The sequence below is a fragment of the Epinephelus lanceolatus genome, chromosome 13, assembly GCF_041903045.1.
Source record: "Epinephelus lanceolatus isolate andai-2023 chromosome 13, ASM4190304v1, whole genome shotgun sequence".
Lineage (NCBI taxonomy): Eukaryota > Metazoa > Chordata > Actinopteri > Perciformes > Serranidae > Epinephelus > Epinephelus lanceolatus.
Genome location: NC_135746.1, coordinates 33,381,719 through 33,398,441, shown reverse-complemented (window position 1 = coordinate 33,398,441; position 16,723 = coordinate 33,381,719). Strand labels below are relative to the sequence as shown.

The 16,723-nt window shown below is 40.6% G+C and overlaps 1 protein-coding gene across 1 annotated transcript in view; it reads left to right on the top strand.

Annotated features, from left to right (window-relative positions):
- vsnl1a (visinin-like 1a) overlaps positions 1–16,723 on the top strand; it is a 49,515-nt gene that overhangs the window by 2,489 nt on the left and 30,303 nt on the right. Inside the window, exon 2 of the mRNA XM_033649397.2 lies at positions 8,384–8,550. Coding sequence (XP_033505288.1) covers positions 8,389–8,550 — 162 coding nt within the window. The 5' untranslated portion in view covers positions 8,384–8,388. The remainder of the gene's footprint in view (positions 1–8,383; positions 8,551–16,723) is intronic.

Here is a 16,723-nt window from a genome sequence, read left to right as displayed (position 1 = left end):
TGTGACGTAAAGCTGGGCCACCGGCAACACACGGACACAATACAGATGCAGAATCAGCTCTGCTGCTTGTTGCATGAATGAAGGACGACAGAGTCATGAGTAACACTCGTATTGTGATGCAGTGAGCTATTGTAAGCACATATTAGGAGTGAATGAACATTTAGTCCTGCACCCGAAGTTTGTATCTTTCAACAGATGGGTATTGATTCCCATAGGTTTTCTATAATGTGTGTACTGCAGCGTAATGTATGTTGACAGTATGCTCATAATGTGCTTGTGATGCCTTGAGATTCAACACTTAAGCTTAATTCTTAATGACTTCTGTAATCCTGGGATGCAACATGCATGCAAATTCACAAACATACTATAAACAAATGTACACATGCATTAATTCACATCATACATGCTGTTTAAATACAAATGTGTTTATCTTTCTATTAGACAAGCAGTCAAACGCACACACACCTACACAGTGACATAATGGTGAGGTCGCCGTGCGTGTTGTGCACACATCTCTCCTAGGACACATCTGTCTATTGCTGCAGCTGCTGTCTTCAGGCTCAGCCCATCTTGTCTGACAGCCCATATTGTAACAGAAAAGTGTTTGCAACTTGCTGTCAGAGTGCACTGACTCCTCACTTTCACCGCAGCACAGAGAGACTGCTCGCATTTATCAGGGGTTGTTTTTGATCTCTAAACATAGAAGAAGATGAGGAAGAGGCTAGGTTTTAGTTGTCAGACAGTATTGTTTCACCCATAATCGCATGTTCATCACGACTGCTGCAGACGTCATCTTCTACTGTAATATACCGTACAGTAATTGGGTCAGTGCATGCTTGTTTGCCTTTGAAGGAATACCTTACCCACAAAATGACCATTTGTTTATCAGTTACTCATTTTGTGTTACCTTGAATTTGGGCATGCACATGCATTTGACTGACGCTAGTAGAATTTGCGAGCAGACTTCAAACACAGCACTTGTCTGTGCACGCTATTTGTATGCAAAAGTGCTGTCAACAGTAAGGTCGTAGCGATTATGCATGTGTTTGGGAAGTACTGAGGGTACGACTGGATAAATGAGTCTTGGATTATACTGCACTAATCGTGTGAGTTTGTGAAAGGATATTTTGAAATGGTTTTGTTGTTGTTAAACGGGGCTCCCCTTTAATCCAATTCATCAAAAATGTTTGCTGTTTTTGGATGCCTGAAAACTTGAATCAGTGAAATCTCCTATGGAATCTTTTGTGGTGTTGGTATTTTTTTTTTGTAAGAAATGTGCTGTTATTGTTGCCTTTACTGTAGTTACAGCTAACTTTGCACGTCCATGAACGCAGCGCAGGCAGAACTCTCCATGAGTTCATTTTTTTCCCTCAGCAGCAGTTTGTAGAGTTTGGAGTCCGGGGGTGGAGATTTCATCAGTAAATCCGATCAGAGCTGATCAAATCAGATTGATGACTGAGAGGAGCAACTGCTGCAAGGGAACTTTTAGACCCAATGCAGTAAACTGGTAATTTTCACCTTCACTGCGCCTGTCATTCTGCTGCTCCATCTGTGCCCAGAGTATGCTCTGCACTTTGAAAGTGTGGCGCAATCAATATCCTAATGGTATATATATTAGGGCTGCCCCCTAATAGTCAACCAAACATTAGTCAACCAGAAAGAGTTTGTCTGCAAGATTTCATTGGTCACTAAGTCACAGAAAAAAAAAACTCTGCCAGGAGCTGCATCTTGTCAAAATGAATCAAAAACTATATGTCTGGACCATGTGGGTATTTAATTGGAAAGGACAGACACAGGAAGTGGCCATGCTCAGCAGTCAGACAGGAGTCATGTTAATCTACAGGGCTGGTACCTGCACTTACTACACGGGCTAGTTAAGTTATGTCGGGCAGGAAATCCAAAGTGTGGGATCATTTTGAGAAGGTGAAGGACGAACCCAAGGCGATATGTAAACTTCATTCGTCGACTACAAACATGATGTATCATCTGAAACGTGTAAGTAGCTACATGCCCATTAGCCACTTAGCACAATCATTACTGCTTTGCCGACAGCGTCATTAACAGGCGGCTCGCTCAGTGTGTGACGTGCACTTGTAGATAGGTTCATTAGTACGGTTTTGTATTTCTCTGTAATGTAGCACAGTGTTAACAATGTTACTGATACTGTTCTTTCTCACACCTTGAACTAAAACCATTGTGTTGCCCCGCCCAAAATATATCATTTAAAGGAGCTATATGTAAGAAATCTAAAGCAAATAGTCATAAAATCTTCCTAATATGTCACAGAGACTAAGGAATAATGTTCATATAACATACTGATCTCACCGACAACAATAGTACAGCCAGAATATTCGCATTTAAAAAACATTTTTACGGTCCGCAAATCATGTTTATGTTTTGAATTTGTGTTTTGGCCTGTTGCGGCACCCACCACCTTCTACCAGTCACACAGTCAGTAGAGTCTCAGCATCAGTTACAGTTACGACTGAGCTACAGCAGCACGGCAAGCAGCATTAGTAGTGTCCCGGTACATAGCATTAGCAGCCGGCTCCTCCTCAGCTGTATCCCGGCAGCAGCGTTAGCAGCAGAGAAGCCGGACTTGCTTTAACGGTCCGCTGGAAAACCGAAGATCAAGGACACGGTGACACTGCCCTGCCATGGCAGTCGCCCGTGGGCAAACAAATCAGTCTCGAATCTGTAGGGGAGGGGGGGGGGCGGACATGACTCGCGGCAGTATTTTTGAATTTGAGTGCAGTAACCGTTTTCGCCACATTCTTACATACAGCGCCTTTAATAATTGAATTGATATTGTAAACATGTGGGCGACTAGTCAACTAATGGCCCCAAAGGAGTTGGGGCAGCCCTAATATATATTACAACAATGCTCCAAATGAATGGTCCAGCTCCTATAAATAGAAAATCAAAACATGGCAGCAGATGTTTGAATCGTGGCTGGCTGCCACAAATAAATAAATGTGGGAAAACTGGGATACCAGTATGCAACCCTTCTAAAAAGTAAAATTACCAGGAAGCAGAAAAAAAAACAGACTGCAAAAATTGTTATCTATATTTAGAAGCACATTTTGATAGGGCGTGCCAATATTTTTGTCCCTTCAATTATGGTTGCTGCATTGTATTCACATATTAAAGAGACATTCTGACAAATTCTAGACGAATCAGACTGTGTTTGTGTTATAGAGGGAAGAAGACTGTTTTTTAAAAAGGGATTTTATTGTACCTTTTTGTCTTGCAGCAGTTTTACTGATGTGCTGATCCACTGCTGCTGAATAATTTCACTCACCCTTGAAAATCTCCAAAAATCAATTTTGTTGATTTTCACATTGAATTTGCAGTTTAAGAATCACAAGGTCAGTTATGAATGAGAAAATTGTACTACTTCCTCTCCTTTTCAGAAGCAACTGAATGCACTTAGAATGCCCAGTGGATCACATTAACACAAGGCTGTATTTCTATGCTCCTGAAAAGCTCCTATTAGAGAGATGCAGGGTTTTTTATCTGAACATTTTTGTGTGCTCATATTGAATAATCTGTGTGATAACTACCAGTATTACCTCCTCACACATAAGTCATAGTGTTAGATGGCCTACCAGTCCAGCGCAGCAAATGTAAGGGAAATGTCTGAATGAATGGGATGAAATGATCCGGTCTCACCTCAATTAATGACGTTTAACTTTTATCTGAGTTCATGATTTCCACAGTATGTGATGTCTCAGTTTAGTAACCAAGGCTTGCTAAGCTGAGACATTGTTATTTTCCTGGCAGCAAAAGAATAGTACCTTAATTTGCACAAATGCAGGTGATTTTAAAATGCTGCTTATCCCCATTGTTTCATCAAGGGTGCGCCAGAAGTGATATTTTTAAGTGAGACTCAGCCATGTCGAGGCACCTTATTGGCCTCAGCTGAGAGAGCATCTCTTGGATGATTTTATTGTCATGTCTTTTTTGTCATTGGATGAACAGATTTTGACCACCTAAACCAAGACCAATCATGACCAAGACCAGAGTGTATGGAGACAGAGAGAAGATTAAGACTTTGAGTGGCTGACATCGAGTCAAGACCAGACCAGTGCGAGTTCCACACTGCATTACCATAAAATGTGAAACTTACAAACCAGCACTCCTGATACTAATCTGAAAGTTTCCCATAAAACACCCACACAAATAAAATGAAGATTCCTCTTTACTCATTACTTTAATTGCCATACTCTATCTAGGTGTGTATGTACAAGTGTACCATGAGCAAAGTTTTGATAAAATAATCAAAAGGCATTGCAGAGGTGAATTTAATGTCGAAATATTCCTCTGCTTTTGTTTGAGCAAACAAATATGAACCGACTCTGTGGAGGTGAACTCAACCTCAACGTCTTTATTCACCACCCTTGTTTTGTCACAGGTAACTTAGAGATATCCCCGTAGTTTTAGTCTTGACTGATTTAGAAATAAAATCCTGGGTCCTCTTTGTCTGAGACCCAGACAAGACCAAATTAAAATGCAGCTGAGTCCGCAATGAGACTGAGACCTTTAAAAAGTAGAGGACCTTTCTCGAGTACTACAACACTGATATAGTGTATGTGTTGATGGTTGTGGAAGTGTGGATTCTCATCCCTGTCTCCATACACCTATTAGACTTAATGGGATTGTTTCGTCCTTTAATGAAATTGTTGAAATGTTTCACTGATTAAGTAGATTACATTTTCTTTTTACCATTATCTAATTATAACTAGCTTCATACCCTATTCCCATATGAACAATGCAGCCTTCGTCATACTTACAATGATTTCATTTGCAATAAATTAATTTATCTTTTGTATTATCGTTTACAGGCAGGGCAGTGTGAAAGCATGATTAGTCATAACTTGAATTTCAGTTATTATGAATCCTGAGTTCCTTGGTGAACTTGGGTCGTGCTGAGCCTGGCTGAAAGCAATTTTCAATATTGGATTTCAGGGCAAAGTCTATCTATCTTCCTTAGACAAATGGTTTCCAAATTGTGGTGCAGGAACTGTCTGTGCTGTCTGGGAAGGTTTTAAGGGGTCTTTGTGAAATGACGAATTGTTTATTTTCATTTTTTTTCCTCAGTCCGCAAAGGATAACTTTTCTGATCGATGTGTCACTCTCTTCGCTGTTCTTCCTCTCTGTCAGCAATGTAGACACCCAGATTAGATCAGCTGAGATTTCCTTACGCCCACCACACACACACGCACACACGCGCGCACAGACCTTCCTCACTCCTCCATTTCACAACTTCCTAAAATAATTTGACCCCTGTGTATATTGAGGCCTGTATAAAAAAGGACATTCACATCTCTCTGTATAATAAAACAATACAAACTCTATTCCCTGCCCAATGCAATCCAGATGAAGGCTTAAACAAATAGCTCTGCATTCTGGGAAATACACTTATTTGGGCTCTTGCCAAGAGTTAGATTGATATGACTCTCCTGTCTGGGAGTGGTATTGATCTCCCCTACTAACTTTTAAAAAGAAAGAGAATAAGGGTATTTGCCACAATATTGAACTGGTCCTTTAAAGCACAATATCAGTGGTATTGCATTTTCTTCAATACTTATCAATGTGCAAAGCATGCTATATGTTGTGATATCCTTCCTTGCATAGAACTTTTGGTTTCCATTTATTTTACTACAGTATTAACATAAACTTGCAGACTCATTTAAGATAATCCATTGCAGAAGACCACTCAACCACTTATTTTTATTGAGTAATTGTAATTGAACTGTAGTAATGTAGCTCCAAGCAGGGAGCATTTTGGAAACTTACCTTGATGGTGTGTTCAAGACAATCCGATATCTGGGGTATGACAGTTGGCTGCTGAAATGCGGTACATTCCTGAGCCATGTGTGGTTGTAACTGTGACACAATCAAGCCCTAAAAATTAACAATGTACAAACTTTAAAGCTTTAAAAAAAAAAAACGAGGTAAAGTCCCTCACCTTCCAGTGTCCCCCATGGGACCTCACAGTCAACAGCTAGGGACAAATAATTTTTTGATCCCATTTGAATTGTGCCATGAATCACACATATGATGTTTGTCAATTTTAAACATAATAATGCAAGTCAAGAAAGTCACAGTTTGTCGTAGTTATATTTAATTTAGTGTGAAATGGCTCAGTGAATGATATCTCTCGTCTCACACAATATACATACCTACATCAGCTAGATAGCTAGCCAGGTAATAGGATTTGGCGGTATCTATTTTTTCATATCTTCCTGAAATTTCACTGCGGTATATGTTCCGAAAGCTCTCTTAGCATTTTCATCCTAATAAATACATAATAAATTAACAAAATATAAGGAAAGGTATTATTCTTGCACCTGTTTTCCATGTTAAACAAGTGTACACTGTACTTTACTGTACTATACTGCTGAATTTTACTTTCTCTCTTTCACCGAACTAACTAGCTAGCTAACTAGCTCAGTTGCCTTGTTAACTCATCGTAATACACTGTTCAATCAAACTCGCAGAAACAAAATAAAACTCACCAAAATTGTCATGTTGTTAAATTAGTTAGTCCACGGTTCCAACAATCAGCAGCTCTGGTTTGTTTGAAATAAACCCTTAATTCACAGAGTTAAATGTGAAAATATGCTGTTTTTCCTTGTGTTCTGTCATTGCTGGCTGGCAGTTTACAGTCCCGTAACATTACCCCCACCACTTGCAGTCCCCATGTTTGTCAGCTCAGTTTCCTGATCACGAGTAGAGACTGACCTCTGGTGGTGAGTGATGTGCACCACATACAGTACATCCAAAATGCAGTATCTCCATATGAGTTTAATAGAAAAATGAGCGTCTGTATTTTTGACGGTATTGAAAATCATACGGTCCAGATTTCTTAATAAGCATGTGTGCCCTAATATAGTGATACCGCCAAAGCCCACTAGGTAACCTTTCTACGCGTTATTCCACACACATATGTAACATTATCCTACCTGATGCATCTCATCCAGTGACTCCTGGTCTTTTTATCAGCCAAGAGGCCAACGAATGAGCAAGACCTTCGCTTCTCTATTAAGGTTGCTGTTTAGCAGCAAACTTAAGAGTTGGGCGTTTGAGCTTCTTTGAAAGCACCATAAAGGGAGTTTGAAAAACAGTCCCCGCTCGCAGTGTTATTACCACATAGCAATAATGTAACGTTGGCATTCAACAAAGGCAGCAAATGGATGCATTATCTGTCCCAGGTGAGCTTTGCATCTCTGCATTGCCAGTCAATCTTGTAGTATGCTCTCAAAAAATTGCTGCTTTGAAGTACCCTTAGATGGTGCTTTGATAAAAACAGTGCAGCATGGCGGGCCTCAGTATATGACTGCAGCACCTCTTGGATGCTTGCCTGAGTCTCCTCTCCGTGCACGCAGGGACAGATTGGCACCGCACACACTGTTGCCCCCCCGTATCTCTCTCAGTCTTTACAGAGCTAAAGAGGTCTAATGAAACATCTCAGCAGAGAGTAATAGTAGAAATGTTCCAAAACTCTAACCATCTTTTGCAAATTATGATAATTACGGGTTGGTTAATGAACTAATCAAGGCCATAAAGTGGCAGCATCAGCACTGTGTGGATACATCAGCTAGCTCTGCTCAGAGGCAGCTGGGTTCAGACAGCTGCAGTGGTGAACATTAAACACCAAAACACACTTTAGTTTTTCTAAAATGTCACAGAGGGCCAACTACTTTAAGATGTCATTATTACCCTTTCCAAAATCCAGAGAGTTTCATTTGAAAGTGAGATACTCCCCTTTTGGAAAGCAAATTGCCAAAGGTTAGAAGAAGAAAAATCTAAAAACCTTTTGGAAAAAATAACATTTTAATAGGCTGGAGCTAAGGAAGGGCAGGAAACATCTTTCTCAAAAAATGTAATTTTAATGGATTAAGTAGGGGTTTTTTTTCCCCTCAAGCCATTTTTGTACAGCTCATTATTGCGATGCAAAAACCTCCTCTAAAAATGAAACAGCAACAAACAAAACTGGGACACGCAGCTGATCAAAGAATTCTGAAAAGAAAAGTTGCATGTCTTACAAACTGACCCTATTACTCCAGAAAAAGAAACAGTAGAGGACTAATTCCCAACATGTGACACTATTCCTGTGCCTTGTATTGCACTCCATTTGTTTTATAGCTTATTTTTAGACAAAGCTTTGGTTTGCACTTTCTCAGTTCTCCGGAAATCTCTGTTTCCAGCCTTGATAAATCACTCTTTCAAACGCCCTCTAGACTTCTAAGTTCATTACATGTACTTTATTGAGAGGCATATTTTTGTGTTCTCTGTTAACTGAGAGGTGCCTAAGACCATTAATTCTGAATGCTTGTGTATGTGTCTGCTTGTGTGTTTGTGTGTGCCCTTCTCACAGGCAAAATGGGGAAACAGAACAGCAAGCTGACCCCTGAAGTGATGGAAGACCTGGTGAAGAACACAGAGTTTAACGAACATGAGCTGAAGCAGTGGTACAAGGGTTTCCTGAAGGACTGTCCCACCGGCCGCCTGAACCTGGAGGAGTTCCAGCAGCTCTATGTCAAGGTGAGACTCCACTGACTCACTTTCACTTGATGGATTACACACATACTGTATGCTTGAGCAGCCGCACTCATTTGTAAGTGCTCGCCACACACAAACTCAGCACACACAGCACATGGAGCATATACCTCAGAGTAGATCTGACTGGAGTTCGATTAAGCAGTGGATGTGTAGCAGCTACAAATATTGGATAGAGTACAGTGTGTTGAGTTCAACAGAGGAGAACAGGAGAAAGTGTCCCAGAACAGAATGGATTAGACACACAGAAAGCTGCTGAAGTCATTATACTAGTTGTTAACACGTACTGATGTTTGTTGAATCCTAAGAAAAGCTAAAACTTTGTACTGTATTCATGACAAGTGAAGATAAGATATTTTGAAACTGAGATAATACAGAAAATCCAATGTAAATGAATATTTTTTACTTATTCTCATAAGATTGAGCAACACATCTCCACAGTTGATGTGCCTGTTAGAAATGCACCTGAATGAAGTACGGTTGGCATAAAACAGAGAGACAAAACACGTTAAATATTAAATTAAATTCTTCTTCTTCTTCTCATTTTAATATATATTACCATCCTTATTTTTCACCCTGAACTAAACCCGGAAATAAAATTAAGACAAAATACCACCGAATTACCTTTTTTTGTGGGTCACCAACTGGGTACTCACAGGTACCCGACCCAATGCAGGACTCTACCTTAGAATAAGTCATCTCTATCTACATACGAAGCGGGTCTTCTTTCATAGAGTCCGCCATATCATTTCTATAGCACAGAACAGACAAACCACTCGTTCTAGAAAGGGCCATTCGCTTTTTGTGTCGGCCATTCCAATACTCCACATTTGGCACACGAGAGAAGTTTTACTTGGTTGCAATCCACAACTTTACCACCAGATGTCATTAAATCCTAACACTAGACCATCAGACAAATGTAAGTTCAATACTGATTCTCCTTTTAGCTTGGTTTTGGTCTCCACCATAGACTGTATACAAAGATGGACGACACTTCTCCATTTCCTCCAACTGTACAAAATATCCCTGATACGGCCGCTGATATCTTGCACTGGTGATGTCATTTTTAGCCAGAGTCTGTGCAGTAGCAATAGGAAGTAGAGCAGCTCTATTGAGTGTCCGCCCATACACCCAACTGACAACCAATCACGAGCAGCATCATTGATTGCGAGCACACTGATTGATACACACAGCTGTCAAATAATATCTCAATGAACCCCCTTTTTAAAGCATCAAATAACTAGCTTAACTGAATGAAAAAAAACTGTCCAGGTGTAGTAGAGTCTACAGTTTTTTGTAGATATCATACAATACATATTTCCTTTGAGCAGGACAGGCTCCAACTGTAGTGTTTATGAGCAGAGTAATGGTCATACAGTAATGGTAGTAGTAACACTGTTAGTAGTTGTAGAGATAATAGCAGAAGACACAACAGTAGCATTAGTAATAGTATCACAGCATCACTAGCAGTGGTATCAGTGTTAATTATTAGCTATTTGTTAATTGAAAAAGACAGACACAGTAGATTCTTAGTGGGTTTTCCCACAATTAATATTAACAGGGTTGGTCAGGGTCACATGAATACAATCTGAATCACCACAAAAACCATTAAGGGAAACTGCATTCCCATTATAATGTTTTAGCAGGCATCCTGCCATGTTCCCATTTGCCACTCCTGTATCTGGGCAGAAAACCAACAGAGAGGCAGATATCAGAGGCGCACAGATGATTATCTTCTCATGCTAATATGTAGCCTACCGTATCTCATTACCTCTGACAGAGCAGCGTGAATTTATTCCATGATTTATTCATTTAGTCTTATAAAACAGGCAGGAACACTTCCATACAAACAATGATGATCTGGTAATGAAAGGGAAATTGTGATAAAGTAGCTCACTAAGTGGCTATGAATATAGACTTCAACACATATTCAGTACTAGCAGGAGTGCCTCTACTATTACTAATACCACTCTGATGCCAATAATAATCAAAATAGAGTGTTTTTTCTGGCCTTAAAATGAGGAATTGTTACATCTAAACAGTGACCTACAGAACCTTAATGCATTAATTTTTAAATTTAATAGAAAAATTTACACATTTGGCAGCACCATCTGCCGTTTCTGATAATTTTAGAAGTGTTATTATAATTAAACTGGATCTGGATGGGTTTTAGTAAAACAGGCAAAACATTTGAGGCAGCCTCCTTTAAACGCTAACCTCATGTACTATCTATGTTGTTCACTAGGTTAAAGCTGAGTTATAATACTGCATACATGCAGTAATAATACTGTATGTCCCTATTTTGCTGTTACATCAGGCTCGTCTCCGCGTCTTGTGTCCTCTCGTACTGTATGCTTTGACTTCATAAGAGTTCTTATGGAAGAAAGCACTGTGAGTAGTGTTAGAATAGGCATTAATCTTTTATCACTGGTGCCAGGAAATGCCTCATGCCCAGAGGGGGCTGTTGTTACATAAGACACGCCTGCACTGAGGCACTGAGGTCATGGGTGCTCTTCCTCTAAATGCCATCGGAGTTCGTGCATCAGCTGAGACCAGAGGAGAAAGTAAGAGAAGAATTTGAAGAAAACTGTCAGAAATAAGCCAAGGTATGGCTGCCACGATTGAAAAACAAAACAAAGCACCCGTCACCTCCAGACATTATCCATTTGGACCATTTTGTCCCATTAAAATCGAAAAGCCTTAAAAGCCTTTTAAAATTGAACTACAAAAATAACCTAGACTTCTGGCAAATAAGATAATAATAGTGGGATGCAAACACAAAGAAATGGCATGGAATATCCCTTACAATCTCTTTACAGCACAATACGGCGGCACACGGGCAACAGTGGAAGGAAAATCTGCAACCGCACAAAGGGGGCAACACAACTCAGATCTAAAGGGGTCTTGTAGGCTTCTGGGTAAATCCTATTATTGATGCATCCTATTGTGTTTCTAGGCAACAGTGTATCAGTGATAGGGCTTTATTTAAATCCATAGAGCTGATAAGTGGAAAAACGGTCTGCTGCGACCTCACATTAACGGGACAGATTGTTCCTGTGAAGAGTGACTTTGTGTGTGTGTGTGTGTGTGTGTGTGTGTGTGTGTGTGTGTGTGTGTGTGTCTGTAAGTGTGTGTGTTTGTGTGGTGGTGGGGGTCATATGTTCAGTGGGAGGGAGAGGGAGACAGAACAGCGTGTTTGCGTTGGTTGAAAGCGAGAAACACAGAGGGGCAGAGATGGGAAAAGTAAGCAAGTGAAAAAAAGTGTGTTTACATTATTTATTAGCTCCGATGGAGCCATGAGAAATATGCGAGAGGAGTTTGTGTGTAAATATGTGTGTGTGCGTGAGGCTGTGCCCTCGCTGTGCATGCATGCGTGAGATAGGAAGGGTTCGACTTACACCTGTGCACCGAGATCCTTTTTTTTTTTTCTACATGCCTGTCCCCACGCTTGTCAGATCTCCCCACATTTGCACAGATCTGCACCTGCGACAGTCATCCAGAAGCCCCCCCAGCCAGGGTGCTAAATGCAGTGTTACCTCCACTCGGCTGCCCACCTGGACTTAATGCACTGTTTTAGTTGGACATAGACGCGCTGTTCTCTCGCTTCATTTTTCTTCTTCTGTGCTCTGTCTATCACTCCTTTAATTCCCACTGCCTTTGTGGAGGTAATCATCTCTCAGACAGAGGAAGAGAAAGTGATAAAGAGGGAGAGTTGAGAGGGAGAGGCATCAAAGAACACGAAGAGAGGAGGAAAAGGCAGAGGGAGAGAAAGCAGGTGTAGTATGTCAGCTGGAAATAATACGTGTGCGTATCTCGGGGCAGTCTGATATTTATATTTGATGCTGTGGTGTAGCATATAGTCTACAGTATCTCTTTGTGTATGGTAATCAGTATTATCATTTGATCAGGGCTGGGGGTAATGAATTACGTGGTGTATATCATTATAAAAGAACTTAAAAGAAATTAAAAGAAATGAATCTCAGTTCTTTCAGTCCAATTGCTTATATGAAGTTTAAGAATACTCTAGATTAATTGCTGGATTCAAAGTTATGGCTAAATGGATATAGGAATGAAGATTGTGAAATTAGAAGTAGTTGAAATGGTTTCCGGTTGATAATAACACAATTTAAATGTCCACCAGTAATGTCAGTTCAAATTAAATAGCTGATTTAAATGCATATCTTACATTTAAATAATCAGTTCTCTCTTACTGTGGTGAAGAGGCTCTATGGAGAGATAGATTTTTTTTTCTTTGTAGAAGAATCTCATCTGCTGAGGATTTTTATTCTATTTTAATTATTTCAAGACAAAAAATAGACATCTTTTGTGAATTGTACTTGTTGATTTATACACATACTGTATGCTGTAATGTGCACAGCAAAATTTATCCCTATCGTCATTGTAAAATGCTGCACCCAATTTGAATGTTAGCAGCCTTTTAAACGGCTGTTATCTGCGGTCTTAAGCCTCATAGATACGGGATTATAAGGGGCCTGCCACACCTACTATTAGGCTACATTCACACTAATAGGTTTTTGTGTTAAAACAAATAACTATTGCTACCTTTTCACCTAGCGTCCACACTACCCTGGCATTTGGAACCCCTAAAACAGAGACTTTTGAGAACACTGCTGACCTCGTGTTACCTTCAAACCTCCAAGGTTAGTATTTGGTCTGGACAGGCAGACACAAAGGCTTAGGGAAACTATAACGGAGACACCTAAGTGCATTTACAGATTGAGTCTTATTAGTCACAAGGTCTACATAGCTACATAGCCACATTTGTTTTATATCAACTCCCAACTGGTTTTCAAATGCCTTGACCATCTTATACCCATGAAACTTTAAGTAAGAACTCCACTTCATCATCAGTCCGAGCAAAAAACTCTCTGGTGTTACTTTGTGCCATCTCTGTAGTATTTTATGTACCTAAGCAACCAACCGCAGAGTAGGAAGCTTGCTTCCTGTTTACATCGGCATGTGTACGCCCTGTGCTTGTGAATGGTCATGTGATATGTGTTTTCAGGTTAGTATGGATGGAGATTATTTCTGAAATTATGCTAAAACACGTGTATATGGAGGTCGTTTTTGTTTTAAAATACTGTCTTAATATGAAAACATTTTAAAGTGGATGTAGCCTTAGGTTCAAAGGCTGTTATCAGCCATTTAAATGGCCATTTGCATTTGTGATATTGTGAAAAAAATCTGTTAGGTTCAGACGCAAAAACTATGTGGTTAGGAATAGGAAATCATATAACAGTAAATCACTTAGAATAACCGTCTGTTAATCAACTTTGACTTTGGTTTCACGAGGGATACAAACCCTGCTCTCCTGAGTGAAAGTCCTGTTTCTTTGACCCACCTGCTACCCTTTCTCCCCTTTGTGGGGCTGTGGCTCAGAGGTAGAATGGGTTTTCCAGTAATCGGAACATCGGCAGTTCTTCCTCAGCTTCTCCGGCCCGGGTGTTGATGTAACCTTAGGCAAGTTACCGAACCTCAAATTGCTCCCGATGGCTGTTCCATCAGGACTGAGTAACAGGTGGCACCATGTATGGTAGCCAGTAGTGTGTGACTGTGTGTGTGAATGGGTAAATGTGATATGTAGAGTAAAAAAAAGCACTTTGAGTGGTCAGAAGACTAGAAAAGTGCAATACAAGTGCACTCCATTTTCCTTCCTGACACAGACTTTCTTGATCTTAACACTACGTGACTTGACTTGCACCTCTGTTCCTGTCATAGTTATTGCAGTTACAAGATGTCGCTGCATAAAAGTAAAGGATAACAGCTATTTCATGGCCTGATAATGGCCTTCTAAACCTAATAGTAGGTGTGGCAGGGTCCCTCTAACCCATATCTATGGTGCTTATAACCACACAGCTGAGCTGAGCTTCTTTCTATTTACTCCAGATATTCCACTGACAGCTGAGTTTTTAGACAAACATGTTTTTTTTTTTTAGTTTTCATATTTCATTGAAATACCAGTTAAAGAAAAAGAAAATGTCCACACATCAAAATCACTTGAAACTCTCAAAACTCGCCTGCAGGTTCAGTGTGATGACACCTTGTCTGTCTAGTTCTGTACTTTCCTAGAGGAGCGCCACTACTCATAAATCCTGGTCAAACTATGCAGGGATCATAAAACTGACCTCCCACAGGGTTATGTTTCCCAGTGGATTTTCACTTTTAGTGCCATTGCCAATGCCAGACAGTGATGTAAAAATGGAAGAGAGGCTTCCGTGACAATTCACACTGAAGCGCTTGCATGCCACAGCGTGTGAAATTTCTCATCCCTGACACGCCAGCCGCTCTGGGAGCCATTTGTAACAGGATAACGACACTCCCTGAGATGTGAAGGTGATAGATTTTGTCACTAGATGTTTTCTTGAGCTTGACGCATGCAGAGACAGCAGCAACACTCATAGATAGCCATGAAAAACACACATCCATTTAAAAGTGATCCATACACATCCACAACACAGTCTTTTGTTTAAAACTGGAAAATACTGTTGTAATTGAACAGCCCTGTTACATGAAATGAGCATCAACATTGTTGGTCTCCTGCCAGTTGGTGTTCTGTTGTTGTTAGTGTGATGAGGTCAGTATAATGGACTTCATTATAGTTTCTGCTACACACAGCAACTCTCTGCCTCTTCTGCTCACATTACACTGTTATTGTGTCTATGGAGAAATGCAGGGAAATAGACACCAGTTTGATATTACAACTAGGGATGTAAGTTTCTGTTAATATTGCTTTCGATAGCCCAACACCCACTGACAGGCACCAGATTTCTAGGAAAAATGCAAAGCGATATGTTATACAAGAGGTGCTTGAAATTTTAATGTTGGCTTTGCTAAAAAGCAGCTTGCTAGCTGTGTTAACATGTTGAAACATAGGGCCCTCTGCCCACCCTCCACTGGTAAGCTAACGTTAGCCTTGGCCACTCTGCACTTCACACAGCCTGAATCAGGTGCGAACTAGCTAGCGGAACCACTCATTCGACTACTACTGCTGGTAACACTGTCAAAATTCCCAACCCATGTTGGTGGAATGGCATTGCTGCAGAAACATGGCGGCTCCCTCCAGTTTCCCCCCAGGTAGCTTCACTTTGAGCCACAAAACTCCTTTAGCATTGTTAACTATGTTAGTACCACTAGCTGACAATGCTAACTGTGCTACCAGAGCTAACAGTGATAGTTAAAAGCACTAAAGGGGTTATGTGGGTTAAAAATAAGCTGTTTACTTACTGACTTGGAGGAGGAGAACAATTTGGGCAAAATTCGGTACACATGGGTCGGGACCATTACCAGCAGTAACTGCCAAATGAGCAGTGCTGCTAGATAGCTCCCACCCGACCCAGGTGGTGCGCACAGTGTTGCCAACTTAGTGACTTTGTCGCTATATTTAGCGACTTTTCAGACCCCTCTAGCAACTCTTTTTCAAAAAAGCGACTAGCGACAAATCTAGCGACTTTTTCTGATGTTATTGAAGACTTCTGGAGACTCTGTTGTGAGAGCACGTATCATTCTTAGTCTTCTCAACGGGCAGCGGATACTGCCGTGAGCTCCTCTCTCGCCCCAAAGCACTCACAGACGGCCCAGTCCTCCCTCCCAGCAGCAGTCAGAGCAGGAGACGTTAACCCCTCCACGTCCAGACTGCAAGTGAATCGCACATGCGCGGAACCGCCGCTGGCTGATCTATCGCTCTGATCCCAACCTGGTTTATAGTCAGGGCGGGATGTAAATGTAAAATTTTCTTTGTCTAATATAAATCACTGAAAAAAGGTTCATTTGTAGTTCTAAACATATTCAGGGTGTTTTTTTACTCAGTTTTTGTCTCTCCCACGATGTTATTCCTCTCTCCTACAGCATCCATTACAATTACATGCCTATGGACAATTATGCAAATTAGGCGATGACGTCATTTAGCGAGTTCTAGCGACTTTTAGGACAGCCAATAGCTACTTTTCTTACTGAGGAGTTGGCAACAGTGGGTGCGCAGCGCAGTAAACTGGAGAGCAGCAAAATGAACCCATCGATAGACACATGTAATCAGTCAGAGATATTCTCAGTGGTTAACTGACTAACCATTAACAACTTTGTGTTTTGAAGTATAAGGTGCTGTTGTGGTTTCTGTGCATGTTTTAGAAAATGTATTTGG